This window comes from Nerophis ophidion, linkage group LG08, assembly GCF_033978795.1.
Source record: "Nerophis ophidion isolate RoL-2023_Sa linkage group LG08, RoL_Noph_v1.0, whole genome shotgun sequence".
In the NCBI taxonomy this organism is placed as follows: domain Eukaryota; kingdom Metazoa; phylum Chordata; class Actinopteri; order Syngnathiformes; family Syngnathidae; genus Nerophis; species Nerophis ophidion.
Window position 1 is genome coordinate 23021139 of NC_084618.1, and position 18926 is coordinate 23040064.

Consider the following 18926-nt stretch of genomic DNA (forward strand, 5'->3'; position numbering starts at 1 on the left):
GTATGTATATATGTGTGTGTATGTATGTATATATGTGTGTGTATGTATGTATATATGTATGTTATATGACTTATTTTAATATTTTATGACTGTATATATGTATATATATATATATATATATATATATATATATATATATATATATATATATATATGTGTATGTATATACACTTTAGGTCAGGAAAAAACACAGATGCTATTTCATCCCTACAAGCCTGTTTCACGGGTTTCCCTGCTAATCAAATCCCCTGCGAAACAGGCTTGTAGGGATGAAATAGCCTCCGTGTTTTTCCTCACCCAATGTATATTACGCTCTACCCAGGTATTGAGCACTGTATAACGGATAAACCACAGAAACCTCGACTATTTATATATATATATATATATATATATATATATATATATATATGTGTGTATGTATGTATATATATACATATATGGACGGCGTGGCGCAGTGGGAGAGTGGCCGTGCGCAACCCGAGGGTCACTGGTTCAAATCCCCCCTAGAACCAACCTCGTCACGTCCGTTGTGTCCTGAGCAAGACACTTCACCCTTGCTCCTGATGGGTGCTGGTTGGCGCCTTGCATGGCAGCTCCCTCCATCAGTGTTTGAATGTGTGTGTGAATGGGTAAATGTGGAAGTAGTGTCAAAGCGCTTTGAGTACCTTGAAAGTAGAAAAGCGCTATACAAGTACAACCCATTTATCATTATTTATATGTGTATGTATGTATATATATATATATATATATATATATATATATATATATATATGTATATAAATGTATATATTATACAATTTAATGGATAACTTGCTTTGAACAAGTATTTATTTGTATTTTGACAAAAAAATGTTTGGAAAGTAAGATAACATTATATTTCTTATATTTTTTGCAATAATATTAAAGTTGAAAGGTATGCAATTTAATGCTGTACATTTATTTTTTCTATCCAAATGGAAAAACCGAACACATTTAATAGGAGAATATAAGGTACTTTACTGACGCAATTTTTTTTCAGGTCTCCACAGGCAACATAAAATTATGTGGCGGGCCAGTTTTTGCCCACGGGCCTTGAGTTTGACACCTATGATGTACATGTTCGTAACAACACACCAAAAACATCAGCAACAAAGCACAAAAAAAGTAGTAACAATTTTGCACCAACACAAATAGAAGTAGCAAAAACACAAACAAATGCAAAATTATGCAAAAGTCAGAAACAATATACAGTATAAGGGCAAGGAGCAACCAAGTAGAAAAGGAAGCAACATTTAGCAAGAAAGGACCTGCGTTGGCATCAGCACATGTAAGTTAGTAGAGACAAACAACCCAAAAATAGATGAAACGAGGCAAAGATTAGTACACAAAAGGTCACAAAAACACAGAAAATAGCAACAATCTGTAGGATAAGTAACAACCAAGCAAAAAAGGAAGCAAAAGTGCGCTAAATTTAGCAACAACAAGCCAAAAGCTTTCACCAGCAAAGCATAAGAAATTGTGCCAAATTTAGCTTAAAAAACACAAAAAGCAGTAGTAAAAATCACAAAACCATGCAGAATTGAACACAAGACAGAAACAAGGCAACATATGTTTGTATCAACGCTCAAATAGTTATTTGCAAGCAAGCACAAAGTGTGCAACAATGAATACGTGTTGACTTTAATATATTTAAGTTAACAGGAAAAAATAACACAAAAATAGCATCAACAAACAAGATTAGTACACCAAATCAGCAAAAACGCAAAAAATAGCAAGAATGTGTAATCAAGGAGAAAAGAAAGCAAAAGTGTGTAAAATTTTGCAACAATCCACACAACGGCATTAACACATGAACATTAAGAGAGACAAATAAACAGAACAAAAGCAGTAATAAAGCAAAATTATTGAACAGAAGGAAGCAAAGGCGCACAAAAATAGCAACAATGTGTAAGAATAAGCAGAAATCAAGCAGAAAAGGAAGCAAACGTGCAAAAATTTGCATCACGAAAATAGCAGCAAAAAAGCAAAGATGACAACACAAAAGGAAACAAAAACCCAATAAATTGCAACAATGTGTTAAGAATAAGAAAACAATCAAGCAGAAAAGGAAACAGAGATGTGTGAAATTTTGCAATGTTGCATACGATGGCATCGACACATGTTAGAAACAAAAAAGAGCAATAAAGCAAAAATCAGTGCACACAAGGAATCAAAAGCGCACAAAAAATAGCAACAATGTGTAAGAGTAAGCAGCAATCAAGCAGAAAAGGGAGCAAAGTTGTGCAAAATTTAACAACGATGCACACATCTGCACCAACACACCAAACAATGTCAGAAACAAAGCAAAATAGAAAATGTGGCAAACTTAGCCGACAACACGACAGAAGTAGCAATAAGTTGAAAAGCATACAGAATTGCATAAAAAAGTTTCATGTTGGCAACAACACACAGCTTCTCAGCAAGCAAGGGCAAAAACGTGCAAAGATTAGCAACATACCATACAAACTGTGTCCAATTTAGCAACAACACAAACAGAGTTGCCACTAAAGTTGGCAACTATTACAATATTTTTCAACTTGATAAAATCCCACTTTTTCTCGCATAATATTGTGACCTTCTTGTTGGACTCTTGCATTAGCGTGATCATAATATTTATAATCCTTTGTTGCCTCGAAAGAGTAAACAAGAGTATTTACTCCAGGTGTCTTTTTTGGAATTAAATAGCAAACTTCTGCTCATTTATTGATGGGGAAAACAAACTTGTGATGAGGGATGACTACCGAATCCGGTACTTTTTTTAGGAACTGATTCAAGTAAAACCAGACGGCGCCTCGTTACGGTACCTGGGCTGTACACTTTGGCGCTTGCCGATCACTTCCAGCAGCACCGAGAGTGGACTGAGTGAAGTGAAGTGAATTATATTTATATAGTGCTTTTTCTCTAGTGACTCACAGCGCTTTACATAGTAAAGCCCAAATCTAAGTTACATTCAAACCATTGTGGAGTGGCACTGGGAGCAGCTAGGGTAAAGGACACAACGGCAGTGACTAGGTAGGCGGAAGCGGGAATCGAACCTGGAGCCCTCAAGTTGCTGGCACGGCCACTCTACCAACCAAGCTATGCAAACTAACAACAAAGTAAAGGACTTAAAAAAAAACGCTCCAAAGTAAAACAAGGCTGCGATTTTCCCAAAAATGTGGTAGCTTGATGCTAACACACATTTGCTTTATTATTCGACATGCTACTGATTAGCATTAGCGATTTTACACGCCGATTTCAACACCTCCAAATTTGTTAATGACAACTACAACTAAGATGCACATTACAATCGAACTACTACAATACTTACAGTATTAACACTTTTTAAGGCGCAACAAAAAACAAAACACACTGCTGCCATTATGGACTTAATGTCATACTTGTACAAAATGTGATCATAAAACAAGATATAACAACTGGACAGCAGTTATCATAATTACAAAAAAAAGAGATTTTATCATAAAAAGAATGAATATTTATTTATACACAAGGTACCAAAAGTTGGTTCCATTAAGTACCATTTTTTTCTACTTAAAGGCGGACATCAGGTAAAGGGACCATTGTCACTAATACTTACAGTATTAACACTTTTTAAGGCGCAACAAAAAACAAAACACACCGCTGCCATCATGGACTTAATGTCATACTTGTACAGATTGTGATCATAAAACAAGATAAAACAACTGGACCGCAGTTATCATAACTACAAAAAAAAGAGATTTTATCATAAAAAAGAATGAATATTTATTTATACACAAAGGTACCAAAAGTTGGTTCAATTAAGTACCATTTTTTTCTACTTAAAGGCGGACATCAGGTAAAGGGACCATTGTCACTAATACTTACAGTAGTAACACTTTTTAAGGGCGCAAAAAAAAAACCACACCGCTGCCATTATGGACTTAATGTCATACTTGTACAGAATGTGATCATAAAACAACTGACCACAGTTATCATAACTACAAAAAAAATGAGATTTAATCATCAAAAATAATGAATATATATTTACCATTTTTTTCTACTTAAAGCAGACATCAGGTAAAGGACCATTGTCGCTAATACTTGCAGTATTAACACTTTTTAAGGCGCAACAAAAAACAAAACATACCGCTGCCATTATGGACTTAATGTCATACTTGTACAGATTGTGATCATAAAACAAGATATAACAACTGGACAGCATTTATCATAATTACAAAAAAATTAGATTTTATCATCAAAAATAATGAATATTTATTTATACACTTAAAGGTACCAAAAAGTGGTACCATTTGGTACCATTTTTTTCTACTTAAAGCAGACATCAGTTAAAGGACCATTGTCGCCAATAGGCCTCCTGTCAATTTGAATGATTGACTCACCTTCACGCCGCGAGGCCCGGGGTAACCGAGGGGTCCTTGAGGACCACCGGGGCCCTGCAGACACACAACATCGATAAAGTAACACAAACCCACACAATATGAACGCACAAAATTTCCATCTCTCCTTACCATGTTTCCCTTCTCTCCGTGAGGTCCCTCTTTTCCAGGGTGACCCTGTGAATGATGACAGTCATATCATATCTCATTAGTGCGAAATTTCCCCCATAAACACGACAACTGCAGCCGTAATGAACGAGGACTAAGTCGTAAAACTTAATTAGAGGACGGGACAAATTGGAAAGTTTATTCCTCGGTCAGGATTTTTTAATGAGCAGATTGATGGAGAGTGAGTGCACTCCACACAGCAGTACATATGTACTGCTGTGCATGTTATAGCAGGGGTGTCCAAAGTGCGGCCCGCAGGTCATTTGCGGCCCGCAGGTCATTTTTAACGGCCCCACGGCATATTTTAGAAATACGATTGAAAAAAATTAAAACATAAAAAGTGGTATAAAAGAGCAAATGTAAAATGTAACAAGAACATTTTGCAATGTTTACTCTAATAAAAACAAAGCTGCTATGCAGGCTGTTTCTTTCTTTAAAAAATAATAGTGAATCAAAATCAATGTCATTATGAATTATTGACCTATTCAAGGTTCCAATTACGTCATATTAAATAGTCCACTTTGAGATATTTTTGGGTGCAAATGTTGCATATTTTGTGTTTGCCATATAAAAAACTGAGCTGGTTTTATTTCAAAGAAGGGCCTAAAACGAACAAACAAAAAAACATAAACTACATAAAAACTTATAATTGACGAATATATCTGAAGTTGATCTCAAGACCATTGTGTTAAAAGTAAACAGTAAAAAAAATATATATAATTTATTTTTTAACACTTTAATGAGTAGGACACTTTTGGATCAGTGTGTTTTGTTTTTAAGTGTCATTGCCACAAAAAATAATAGTGAATTAAAATCAATGGTGTCATGAGTTGTTGACCTTTTTACAGCTCCAATTATTATATAATCTCAAATATTCTACTTAAAATTTTATTGGGTGAAAATATTGCATATTTTGTGTTTTTTCCCATAAAAACATGGTTTCTTTGACAACAAGAGCATACAACTTAAATATTAAAAACGTCATATTGACAGATAGACCTAATGTTGATCTAGAGATTTAAAACTTGAATAATAATAAAAATAAAAACACTGATTAATGACACATTTTTAACATTTTATTTTTACCAAAACCCTTTGCGGTCCCCGGGATCAAGCCTGAGTGGAGGCCTAAATGTATATTTTTTATACATACATTGGATTGTTTTTTAAAATAAGTGGCCCCCGCTTGCTTTGATTTTTCAATGTGCGGCCCTCAGTGGAAAAAGTTTGGACACCCCTGATGTATAGGCACACACACACACACACATGAGTAGTAATGTGAGGGAGTGTGTGATGTGGAGAGAAAGAGATTTGAAGCTAATGGAGCTGGAAAAAGCCCGTGATGGCTTTCTAGTGTTGTGACACAGCCAGCGAAGGAAATAGATCCGCGTTATCCACAAATGAGGCAAAATGGGCAGTTGCTATTCCGGCGATTGGACGTTTAAAAATAGAAAAGAGCTATTTGGAGCCAGAATCCTATTGTTCTTATATTCTATTTAGTGGCTACTAGTGTTGACCCGATACCAATTTTAGTACTGGTACCGGTACCAAAATGTATTTCGATACTTTTCGCCACTTTTCTAAATGAAGGGCTTTATTTTAACAAAAAATCTTTTTAGGGTACATTAAACATATGTTTGTTATTGCAAGTTTTTAATTAAATAAAATTATGAACATACGAGACAACTTGTCTTTTATTAGAAAGTAAGCAAACAAAGGCTCCTAATTAGTCTGCTGACGTATGCAATAACATATTGTGTCATTTCTCATTCTATTGTGTCAAAATTATGAGGGACAAGCTGTAAAAATGAATATTAAAGGCCTACTGAAACCCACTACTAGCGACCACGCAGTCTGATAGTTTATATATCAATGATGAAATATTAACATTGCAACACATGCCAATACGGCCTTTTTAGTTTACTAAATTGCAATTTTAAATTTCCCCGCAAAGTGTCGTGTTGAAAATGTCGCATTATGATGACGCGCTGCGTTTGACGTCTCGGGTTGTAACGGACATTATTTTCCAGCCCGATCCAAGCTATAAGTAGTCTGCTTTAATCGCATAATTACACAGTATTCTGGACATCTGTGTTGCTGAATCTTTTGCAATTTGTTCAATTAATAATGGAGAAGTCAAAGTAGAAAGATGGAGGTGGCAAGCTTTTAGCCTTTAGCCACAAAAACACAGCCGGTGTTTCCTTGTTTAAAATTCCCGAAGATGAAGCTTTACTATGGATCAGAGCGGTCAAGCGAACATGGATCCCGACTACATGTAAACCGGCAATTTTTGGTGAGAAAATTGTGGTAATAAGTCGCCTCTTACCAGAGACAGAGGAGCTTCCGTCCTCCTGCAGCTGCCCTGACTTCCATCAGAGACTCTGGCGTTAACACACCCGTGGCCACACCTCTCCGACTTTTAGGTACTATTTAATCTCACTAAAACACTAGTAACACAATAGGCAGATGAGGGATTTTCCTGAATTATCCTAGTAAATGTGTCTAATAACAATCTGAATTGCTCCCACTGCAATCGCCTTTTTTTTCCTTCTAGCCCTTCACTCTAAATTTCCTCATCCACGAATATTTCATTTTCACTCAAATTAATGGGGAAATTGTCACTTTCTCGGTCCGAATAGCTCTAGCTGCTGCTGGCTATGATTATAAACAATGTGAGGATGTGAGGAGCTCCACAACTTGTGACGTCACGCGCACATCGTCTGCTACTTCCGGTACAGGCAAGGCTTTTTTATTAGCGACCAAAAGTTGCAAACTTTATCGTCGATGTTCTCTACTAAATCCTTTCAGCAAAAAATATGGCAATATTATCAAGTATGACACGAAGAATGGACCTGCTAGCCCCGTTTAAATAAGAAAATCTCATTTCTGTAGGCCTTTAATGTACTTGTTAAATTACTGTTAATATATGCTTACTTTCTGTTTCAACATGTTCTATCTACACTTTTGTTAAAATGTAATAATCACTTATTTTTCTGTTGTTTGGATACCACAAATTTAGGTATCAATCCGATACCAAGTAGTTACAGGATCGTACATTGGTCATATTCAAAGTCCTCATGTGTCCAGGGACATATTTCCTGAGTTTATAAACATAATATGAATTTTTTTAAAAAGGAAAGAATATTAGTAGTATCAACTAGATACGCTGTTGGACTTGGTATCATTACAGTGGATGTCAGGTGTCGATCCACCCATGGGCATTTGTTTAAAAGCAAGCTTGCTGTTAGCGGTTAGCTATAGTATCCTCCTACAGTGTGTAGTGAAGCATGTTTAGCTATTCCTCGTCCTACAGGGGTGATAGTTGTAAGAAACTCACTTTATTTGTCGCCATGGAGGTGAGGATTAGTGATATAAAAGTAGCTAAAGCACTGCCGACTGCGGATGGACAATCGCCGCTAGCAAGCCAGCTATGTCTTAAAGCACCTCTCCGTGAAGGCGTTTTTGTGTAATAACTTCAACTTTATCTTTAGTTTTTAAGCCAAAATACGTTCGTTCTCCCTTTTCTGTCTACACAAAGTGTCTGCTTGTAAGTACTCCATGATTGTGTGCTGCCGAACATGCTCTTTTGCGGCATCATGCCCAGGGACCGGTACTTTTCAAACAGAGTATAGTTCTGTTTTTGAATCATTAGTACAGCAATGCTGCACCTGTACCAGTATACCGTACAACCTTAGTGGCTACTAAATTATGAACACATGGAACTCCAGGAAAAAGGCGTCAATTAGTCAACCCTTGATTTTTGCGGTTAATTGGTTCCGGGTCTGACTGTGGTAAATGTAGCACTTATTGACTATAAATCTAATATTTTCACGAGGACTGTGAATCTTTGGGCACCTATCGAGCGTATTATTCCCGGGGTGACGATTCGATTCAGAATTGATTCTCGATTCAAGACGATCTTACTCCTAAAGTAGCCTGGGTTCTTCCAAGAGGGCCCTCTCACTCCTAAAGGGGCCAGGGTTCCGCCAAAATGGCCCTCTCACTCCTAAAGGAGACAGAGTTCCTCCAAAAGGGTCCTCTCACTCCTGAAGGTGACAGGGTTCCTCCAAAAGGGCCCTCTCACTCCTAAAGGGGCCAGGGTTCCTCCAAAAGGGCCCTCTCACTCCTAAAGGGGCCAGGGTTCCTCCAAAAGGGCCCTCTCACTCCTAAAGGGGCCAGGGTTCCTCCAAAAGGGCCCTCTCACTCCTAAAGGTAACAGAGTTCCTCCAAAAGGGCCATCTCACTCCTAAAGGTGACAGGGTTCGTCCAAAAGGGCCATCTCACTCCTAAAGGCGCCAGGGTTCCCCCAAAAGGGCTCTGTCACTCTTAAAGGTGACAGGGTTCCTCCAAAAGGGCCATCTCACCCCTAAAGGGGCCATGGCTCCCCCAAAAAGGCTCTGTCACTCGTAAAGGTGACAGGGTTCCCCCAAAAGGGCCCTCTCACTCTTAAATGGGGCCAGGGATCCTCCATATGGGCCCTCTCACTCCTAAGGGTGACAGGGTTCCTCCAAAAGGGCCATCTCACTCCTAAAGGGGCCAGGGTTCCTCCAAAAGGGCCATCTCACTCCTAAAGGTGACAGGGTTCGTCCAAAAGGGCCATCTCACTCCTAAAGGCTCCAGGGTTCCCCCAAAAGGGCTCTGTCACTCTTAAAGGTAACAGGGTTCCTCCAAAAGGGCCATCTCACTCCTAAAGGGGCCATGGCTCCCCCAAAAAGGCTCTGTCACTCCTAAAGGTGACAGGGTTCCACCAAAAGGGCCCTCTCACTCTTAAAGGGGCCAGGGATCCTCCATATGGGCCCTCTCACTCCTAAGGGTGACAGGGTTCCTCCAAAACGGCCATCTCACTCCTAAAGGGGCCAGGGTTCCCCCAAAAGGGCCCTCTCACTATTAAAGGGGCCAGGGTTCCCCCAAAAGGGTTCTGGCACTCCTAAATTTGACAGGATTCCCCCAAAAGGGCCCTCTCACTCTTAAAGGGGCCAGGGATCCTCCATATGGGCCCTCTCACTCCTAAGGGTGACAGGGTTCCTCCAAAAGGGCCATCTCACTCCTAAAGGGGCAAGGGTTCCCACAAAAGGGCCCTCTCACTATTAAAGGGGCCAGGGTTCCCCCAAAAGGGTTCTGGCACTCCTAAATTTGACAGGGTTCCCCCAAAAGGGCCCTCTCACTCCTAAAGGTGCCAAGGTTCCTCCAAAAAGGCCCTCTCACTCCTAAAGGGGCCAGGGTTCCTCCAAAAAGGCCCTCTCACTCCTAAAGGGGCCAGGGTTCCTCCAAAAGAGCCCTCTCACTCCTAAAGGTGACAGGGTTCGCCCAAAAGGGCCATCTCACTCCTAAAGGCGCCAGGGTTCCCCCAAAAGGGATCTGTCACGCTTAAAGGTGACAGGGTTCCTCCAAAAGGGCCCTCTCACTCCTAAGGTGACAGGGTTCCTCCAAAAGGGCCCTCTCATTCCTAAAGGTGACAGGGTTCGCCCAAAAGGGCCATCTCACTCCTAAAGGCGCCAGGGTTCCCCCAAAAGGGCTCTGTCACTCTTAAAGGTGACAGGGTTCCTCCAAAAGGGACATCTCACTCCTAAAGGGGCCAGGGCTCCCCCAAAAAGGTTCTGTCACTCCTAACAGTGACAGGGTTCCCCCAATAGGGCCCTCTCACTCTTAAAGGGGCCAGGGATCCTCCATATGTGCCCTCTCACTCCTAAGGGTGACAGGGTTCCTCCAAAAGGGCCATCTCACTCCTAAAGGGGCCTGGGTTCCCCCAAAAGGGCCCTCTCACTAATAAAGGGGCCAGGGTTCCCCCAAAAGGGTTCTGGCACTCCTAAAGTTGACAGGGTTCCCCCCAAAAGGGTCCTCTCACTCCTAAAGGTGCCAAGGTTCCTCCAAAAGAGCCCTCTCACTCCTAAAGGTGACAGGGTTCCTCCAAAAGGACCCTCTCACTCCTAAAGGTTACAGGGTTCCTCCAAAAGGGCCCTCTCACTCTTAAAGGGCCCAGAGTCCCCCCAAAAGGGTTCTGACACTCCTAAAGGTGACAGGGTTCCTCCAAAAGGGCTCTGTCGCTCTTAAAGGTGACAGGGTTCCTCCAAAAGGGCCATCTCACTCCTATAGGGGCCAGGGCTCCCCCAAAAAGGCTCTGTCACTCCTAAAGGTGACAAGGTTCCTCCAAAAGGGCCCTCTCACTCCTAAAGGTGACAGGGTTCCTCCAAAAGGGCCCTCTCACTCCTAAGGTTCCTCCAAAAGGGCCCTCTCACTCCTAAAGGTGACAGGGTTCCTCCAAAAGGGCCCTCTCACTCCTAAGGTTCCTCCAAAAGGGCCCTCTCACTCCTAAAGGTGACAGGGTTCCTCCAAAAGGGCCCTCTCACTCCTAAGGTTCCTCCAAAAGGGCCCTCTCACTATTAAAGGGGCCAGGGTTCCCCCAAAAGGGTTCTGGCACTCCTAAAGTTGACAGGGTTCCCCCAAAAGGGCCCTCTCACTCCTAAGGTGACAGGGTTCCTCCAAAAGGGCCCTCTCACTCTTAAAGGGCCCAGGGTTCCCCCAAAAGGGTTCTGACACTCCTAAAGGTGACAGGGTTCCTCCAAAAGGGCTCTGTCACTCTTAAAGGTGACAGGGTTCCTCCAAAAGGGCCATCTCACTCCTATAGGGGCCAGGGCTCCCCCAAAAAGGCTCTGTCACTCCTAAAGGTGACAGGGTTCCTCCAAAAGGGCCCTCTCACTCCTAAAGGTGACAGGGTTCCTCCAAAAGGGCCCTCTCACTCCTAAGGTTCCTCCAAAAGGGCCATCTCACTCCTAAAGGTGACAGGGTTCCTCCAAAAGGGCCCTCTCACTCCTAAAGGTGCCAAGGTTCCTCTAAAAGGGCCCTCTCACTCCTAAAAGTGGCCAGGTTTCCTCCAAAAGGGCCCTCTCACTCCTTAAGGTAACAGGGTTCCTCCAACTAGGATTATCCCTAAATGTCCCATGGCTTGGCCAAAATTGGTCCCAAATATGCCCAAACACTACGGGTGTGGGGCCAATTTTCGTACTTTTCTGACTTTTCCAGAACCTTTCATGTGAAATTAGGACCTATTTGGACCTTGCCGGACTCTCAACATGACTAATGATGGTGGAAAACTAATGTCCGGATGTGAAAAGCATGAGAAATCCTAATAGGCCGTATCGTTTCTTATTGCGTAACATAAAAACCGCATCAATTTGACCAAGTGTTAGTTCCAAGAGTTAGTGGACTTACCGGGGGTCCGTCAGCTCCTGGCATTCCTGGCAGACCAGGCTTACCATTGGGGCCCTGGATCAAAGTGAGAAGAGATCATCATCACACTGTCAGGACTACAAGTGTCCTCGGACATCAAGTGTGTAGGCCTCACCTTCTCTCCGGGTCCACCAATGGCTCCTTGGGGTCCAGGAAGTCCCTGCAGAGAAAATTGATCAACTATCCATTTTGTCCCTTTTTGAATGAATGCAACCGTGTAAACGTTTAGATGAGCTGCTAACCTGAGCACCGGGGTTTCCTTGCTGGCCTGGTGGTCCTGGTTCTCCTTGAGGTCCCTTTTGGGTGGAAACAAAGATGTCAAGAAGGAATGTTGGGAAACGTGATTATTTCTTAATGGTTTCTATTTCCAATTTAGCTGAAAGGAACAATACGATTCGGCCCTGGATTTGTACAGCGCTTGTCATGAGAGATGAGTACCGAATTTGGTACTTGTATAGATACTGACCAAATTGTATCAGTACTATCGGGTACAGATTTACATAAAATTAAACGGTATCATATTTTGATATCTTTGTTGCCACCTGCGGGTGCAGACCCGGCACTGGTTCAAGCACACGGGGAGGAAACAGGCGTATTTTAATCGACTGCCTCTGTGTAATGTTGCAATTTTCCATGCCAGCAAAGCGAGCATGCCTGATAAAAAGTGCTCAAAAAAAGGCTCCAGTTTTTAAAATGGGTTAGCTAATGCTAATGATTAGCATTAGTGACTTTACTTGGCGATTTTAAACACCTCCATATTTGCTAATGAAAACTACAACTAATATGTACATGACAATTAAATAGGTGTTGTGTAACAAGTACAATATTTACAATATAAACACTTTGTAGGACTCAACAAAAGACAAGCCTGGCACATTCAACGTAATGGCAAAGACTACTTCCTGACTGTGGCAACACACCTGGGACAAGCTGAGTAAGAAAACCAAATATAACACCTGGGCAGCACAGTTATCATAATCAGCTCACGGATCAATCTTAGATATGTTTTTTATATTTTATCATTAAACAAATTAACATTTATTACCACATAAACACACACAAATGTACCTAAAGTTCATACCGGGAATTGGTATTGTATCAGTTCAAATGTAATAGGCACACATCCCGAGCTGTCGTCACATCTTGAGGCAATGTCGCCGCAATGACTGCAGTACATGGCAGCTGCCAGAAGAGGCCGCAAGTGATTCAGGCCCGACTAGTTTGCGCCACAAACGGGCAGCAAAGACGTCAAAATGTTTCCTTTCTACTTTTTTCCCTGTTGTTTAATTTTTGTATCATAGAAAAAAACATTGTGTGTCATTTACCATTTACAGTAAATTAATTCAAGAAAGTAACATTATTTAAATAATTAAATGAGCAGGTTCTAGCTTCAGTAAATTGATACATTTTTGCCTCATTCCTGTGAGAATCCTGCGTGTGACTGAAGCATTTGGAGTGGGGGGGGGGTTGGTAAATGAATCCAGGACTGCCTCTAGTGTGCTCAAACAACCATCAGGTAGCATCTGTGAGCATGAATTGATTAACGTGGACCCCGACTTAAACAAGTTAAAAAACTTATTCGGGTGTTACCATTTAGTGGTCAATTGTACGGAATATGTACTGAACTGTGCAATCTACAAATACATTTTTCAATCAATCAATCAAAGGTAATATTAGATCATCTCTTTCGGACTTTAAGTGAGGGACCCACTCTAGTAAAAGTAATTACAGTGAGAAAGTGTTAATTTGTCATTTAATTTGCTCTACAAAGACCTTGGCTTTTGAAACTCGCCTTTCATCGGAGCGCAGTCCTTTGGGAAATTGATTCAAAGTTAATGTTTTAAATGTTGACGTCGAGCACTTACGATGTTGCCTTTGGGTCCAGAGTGGCCATCCGCTCCAGTGACGCCCTGCGGGGGACATTTAATTCCACGTTAAGTGTCTGCTTATTACATTTCTAAACTGCCATGCAGGAACATTAAATCTTCCTGCCTGTCCATACACGTCCATAAATGTCACAGGAAGTATTCTTCTTGTGTGGTTATTAACAAGCTTTCAGGCAAATATGATGTGTGTGTGTGTTTTGGGTTAACTCACAGGAGGTCCGGGAGGTCCCTGGGGTCCTTTAGGTCCCAGCAAGCCACGAGGGCCCTGAGGATAAAGGTTGGAAAAATCAAATTGAGAACAAAATGACATGAATTTTTAAACACCTTTGGCTAAATTTAGACTTTATCAATTTAACTTCTGTCCTCCCAATTGTCTTTCGAGGGTGCTCTTAGATTAGATTTACCGCCTCCTAAAAGGAGACGTTTCTAGCTATCGAACCAGGGGAGCACACCCTGCTGGGCAAAATTAATAACAGTGGCTATTCCTTCCTTGCCTGTGATAGTGCATGATAGGCTGTCTACAAAACACTCACGGGTTCACCGGGAAGTCCCCTTGGTCCGATGTCGCCGTCATCTCCCTGGAAAAGAGAGAAGAGGGTCACGGAGTGGAGAGATAATAAAAAATGGGGGCTGGGGCGGGAGCAAGTGAGGTAAGGGGAAGGTAATGATGAGATTAGAGGCGCCTCGATTAAAAACATTAAAAGGCGCCGAATGAGGGGAGATGCGTTTACGCTTTGACAACATCTTACCCTCTCTCCATCCTCGCCGGGAGAACCAGGTGGTCCATGGGGGCCTGCTTCACCCTGGAAACAACACACATTGACTTTACTTCACTTAAATACACCAGGGAGATCCTACTAAATAGTTTTGGGGAGGCCACATTTCCAGAAAGCCAAGGACCGGGACGCCGGACTCCTCACTTCACTATTAAGTTTATCCCGGAAAATAGAGTAGACATTTGATTTTGATCGGTTGAATTTGTCAGTTACAGGAGCACCACCCGTTTGATAGCCACAATAATGAAAAAAAGAGAGGAGCTAAAACGGAACCTTGAGGAACACCACTAGTATAACTAATTAAGTTGAACAAACGACTACTGACTGTGTCTTTAGGAAACAAGCTTCAGCAACAACGTAGAGGACTTAAAGAGGTGCCCTGAGGAATGCCACAGTTATGTAAAGTTGCTCGCAAGGATACCATGTCAATGCCAAGATCTGCAAATGTATTTACGGTGGTCCGATTGTTGAGGTTTTTCTGAACTGAAATCACCGGCCAGCAGTGGAATAGACCAAACGATGAAAAAGTGAGGACCTACAACAGAGCCTTGAGGGACACCACTCGTGTAACTAATTAAGTTGAACAAATGACTACTGGCTGTACCTGAAGTAAACAAGCTTCAGCAACAACGTAGAGGACTTAAAGGTGTGCCCTGAGGAATGCCACATGATAACATGTAAAAGCAAAGATCTGCAAATGTGTTCACAGAGGTCCAAGTTTGTAGGTTTTTCTGAACTAAAATCACCGGCCAGCAGGGGAATATACCAAATGATGAAAAAGAGAGGACCTAAAACGGAGCCTTGAGGGACACCACCAGTGTAACTAATTAAGTTGAACAAACAACTACTTGCTGTAGCTGACGTAAACAAGCTTCAGCAACAACGTAGAGGACTTAAATGGGTGCCCTGAGGAATGCCACAGGATAACAGGTAAAAGCAAAGATCTGCAAATGTGTTCACAGAGGTCCAAGTTTCTAGGTTTTTCTGAACTGAAATCACCGGCCAGCAGTGGAATATACCAAATGATGAAAAAGAGAGGACCTAAAACGGAGCCTTGAGGGACACCACTAGTGTTACTAATTAAGTTGAACAAACGACTATTTGCTGTAGCTGACGTAAACAAGCTTCAGTAACAACGTAGAGGACTTAAATGGGTGCCCTGAGGAATGCCACAGGATAACATGTAAAAGCAAAGATCTGCAAATGTGTTCACAGAGGTCCAAGTTTCTAGGTTTTTCTGAACTGAAATCACCGGCCAGCAGTGCAATATACCAAATGATGAAAAAGAGAGGACCTAAAACGGAGCCTTGAGGGACACCACTAGTGTAACTAATTAAGTTGAACAAACGACTACTTGCTGTACCTGACGTAAACAAGCTTCAGCAACAACGTAGAGGACTTAAAGGTGTGCCCTGAGGAATGCCAAATGATAACATGTCAATGCAAAGATCTGCAAACGTGTTTACTGAGGTCCAAGTTTGTAGGTTCTAGGTTTTTCTGAACTGAAATCCCCGGCCAGCAGTGGAATAGACCAAATTATGAAAAAGAGAGGACTTAAAGCGGAGCCTTTGACGAACACCCTAGTATTACTGGAGAAGTTGAACAGATGACTGCTGACTGCATGTGAAGTAAACAAGCTTCATCAACAATGTAGAGGACATAAAGGTGTGCCCTGAGGAATGCCACATGATAACATGTCAATGCAAAGATCTGCAAATGTGTTCACAGAGGTCCAAGTTTGTAGGTTCTAGGTTTTTCTGAACTGAAATCACCGGCCAGCAGTGGGACCAAATTATGAAAAAGAGAGGACCTAAAACGGAGCCCTGAGGAACACCACTAGTATTACTGGAGAAGTTGAACAAATGACTGCTGACTGCATGTGAAGTAAACAAGCTTCAGCAACAATGTAGAGGACTTAAAAGGGTGCCCTGAGGAATGCCACCGCTATGTAAAGTTGCTGGCAAGGATACCATGTCAATGCAAATATCAAATGATGAAAAAGAGAGGACCTAAAACGGAGCCTTGAGGAACTCCACTAGTATAACTGGAGGATTTGAACAAATGACTGCGGAAGTAAACAAGCTTCAACAAGAACTTAGTTACATATTGTAAATCGCATTGTGGAAAAAAAAATCCCAAAAAGGAGAGGACTTAAAGGGGTGCCCGGAGGAATGCCTCAGTTATATAAAGTTTGGACCCCAGTGTGCTAGCAAGGTTAAGATATCAATGCAAGGATCTGCCAATGTGTTTAGAATGGTCCAAGTTCCTCTATACAACATTAGCACTCTAGTGTTTTTAGGAATTTGCTGCAAAAATGTTTGTCACCCAAGTTTTGAACCTGGGTGAAGCTGTATGGTATGGTCTTTAGTGTCATTGCGCAAGTACAACTAAACTTTGTTTGTGTATAGAGCCGGTTTACAACAAAGACTCACCCTGTGTCCTTTTTCACCAGGAAGACCAGCCAGACCATCGAACCCACGATCTCCCTGAAAGAGAAGAAGATATTCCAGCACTTCTGACTGTGGCAAGGAGACACAACATCAAAAAAAGGGATCCAGATACCTTTGGTCCAGACTGACCCGGCATGCCTCTGGCACCGTCAGCTCCGGCGCGACCCTGTAAAGGTAAGCGTTTTACACCAGAACAATTTCAATACGTGTAGTCTTTTGGTTGTACGTCGGACCCACCCTTCTGCCGGGCTTTCCGGAAGGTCCATGTGATCCCATTGGTCCACGTGGACCCTGTAGGAAAAAAGACAAGGGGGTTCCCTTTTAAAATTGACCAAAACTGACCGGGAAATATGTGTCACTAAAACTCAAATTTTTTAATTATCAAACCATCGCATTTACGCATTTTTTTTCTTTTACTTTCAGTATTGGCCAGTGTTACTTAAAACATTGCTTGGGCACTTTTGGATGGTCACTGAACGACTGACTCTAAAACAGTGGCCTTGTGGTTAGAGTGTCCGCCTTGAGATTGGTCGGTCGCGAGTTCAAACCCCGGCCGATTCATACCAAAGACTATAAAAATGGGACCCATTATCTCCATGCTTGGCACTCAGCATCAAGGGTTGGAATGGGGGTTTAAATCACCAAAATGATTTCCGAGCGCGGCCACCGATGCTGCTCACTGCTCCCCTCACCTCCCAGGGGGGTGGAACAAGGGGATGGGTCAAATGCAGAGGTTAATTTCGCCACACCTAGTGTGTGTGTGACTATCAGTACTTTAACTTTAACTTCCTATTTTGGGTTTTCACTATTGTCACTATAATCGGTTTACAAATATAAAAAAAAAACAGGATTTGCCGTCCCGTACAAAAAACATACGCTATTGCAGTTTTTTCGTAACCGTAGTCAGCCAAATAAATCTGTTTCCGAGCTGTGGTCCACTCAGGTGTAATACACTTTTCCACCACGTGTGGCAGTAATGACAATATCAAACAAACAGAGGCAGTCTATAGAGCAGTTTCTTAAGGGCGAAAAATATGACTAATGGTATTGACAGTTTGCTTAAAAAAACATATAAATTATTATTTATTTATCATTTATTATACCACTGCGTAAATTGTATATGTAAGTTTATTTTTCATCAGTTTGTATGAGTCCCTTCTTTTCCAGTAGAGCTCGGTTTGGTAGAGCTGCCGTGCCAGCAACTTGAGGGTTCCTGGTTCGATCCCCGCATCCGCCATCCTAGTCCCTGCTGTTTTGTCCTTGGGCAAGGCACTTTGCCCACCAGCTCCCAGTGCCACCCACACTGGTTTAAATGGAACTTAGATATTGGGTTTCACTTTGTAAAAGCGCTTTGAGTTACTAGAGAAAAACGCTATATAAATATAATTCACTTCACTTCAGTATATTTGATTAGCAACTATTTTTGTAATCAGCCTTGGTAATAATTTCGGTGATGAATACGTGCTTTTATATCATTTGACACGGTTTATTCATGTTAAACTATGTACTTATATTTATTATATAGATTACTAATTTGCTGTTAGTATTTGAGTGGGCCCCTGAGGTCAAAAAGGTTAAGAACCTCTGCACTATAGGGAAGTTTTTCTTTTTAAATGTCAAGTTAAGAGTTCCTGAAGTACCTGAGGGCCCGCTTCTCCGGACTCTCCCTTTATTCCTGGCACACCTGGAGGACCCTGGATGGAGGAAACACTGATTAGTGACCACCTTTTCCGTCACCATGCTTCTATCTTTAACGTGACGCCATGTATACGCACCAGTGGGCCGGATCTGCCAGTCAAACCCATCGGACCGGTCGATCCACGCATGGCCAACTGCACACAAAAGAGAGATTACATATAGAGAAATATACTTGGGCGAGATTAGAAAAAAAAAAAAAAAGTCTCCTTTTGGATCCTTACCCGAGCCTGCTGCATGATGGCTTGCATCTGGGCCTCCTGAGCTGACACGGCAGGTCCCTTCTGGCCAGAGTCTCCTCCGGCACTTAATCGGAACTAAATGGGACGGGAAATCCAAGATAGCTCT

General features: G+C 41.8%; 1 protein-coding gene across 1 annotated transcript in view; it reads right to left on the minus strand.

Annotated features, from left to right (window-relative positions):
- The window catches only part of LOC133557153 (collagen alpha-1(XI) chain-like), a 110937-nt gene that overhangs the window by 54185 nt on the left and 37826 nt on the right, over positions 1 to 18926 (minus strand). The window contains exons 13-27 of the mRNA XM_061907398.1: positions 18803 to 18895; positions 18659 to 18715; positions 18524 to 18577; positions 17121 to 17174; positions 16996 to 17049; positions 16866 to 16919; positions 14407 to 14460; positions 14191 to 14235; positions 13869 to 13922; positions 13637 to 13681; positions 12014 to 12067; positions 11887 to 11931; positions 11754 to 11807; positions 4509 to 4553; positions 4380 to 4433 (exon numbers count right to left, since the gene is read on the minus strand). Of these exons, the coding sequence (XP_061763382.1) occupies positions 4380 to 4433; positions 4509 to 4553; positions 11754 to 11807; positions 11887 to 11931; positions 12014 to 12067; positions 13637 to 13681; positions 13869 to 13922; positions 14191 to 14235; positions 14407 to 14460; positions 16866 to 16919; positions 16996 to 17049; positions 17121 to 17174; positions 18524 to 18577; positions 18659 to 18715; positions 18803 to 18895 (816 nt within the window). The remainder of the gene's footprint in view (positions 1 to 4379; positions 4434 to 4508; positions 4554 to 11753; positions 11808 to 11886; positions 11932 to 12013; positions 12068 to 13636; positions 13682 to 13868; positions 13923 to 14190; positions 14236 to 14406; positions 14461 to 16865; positions 16920 to 16995; positions 17050 to 17120; positions 17175 to 18523; positions 18578 to 18658; positions 18716 to 18802; positions 18896 to 18926) is intronic.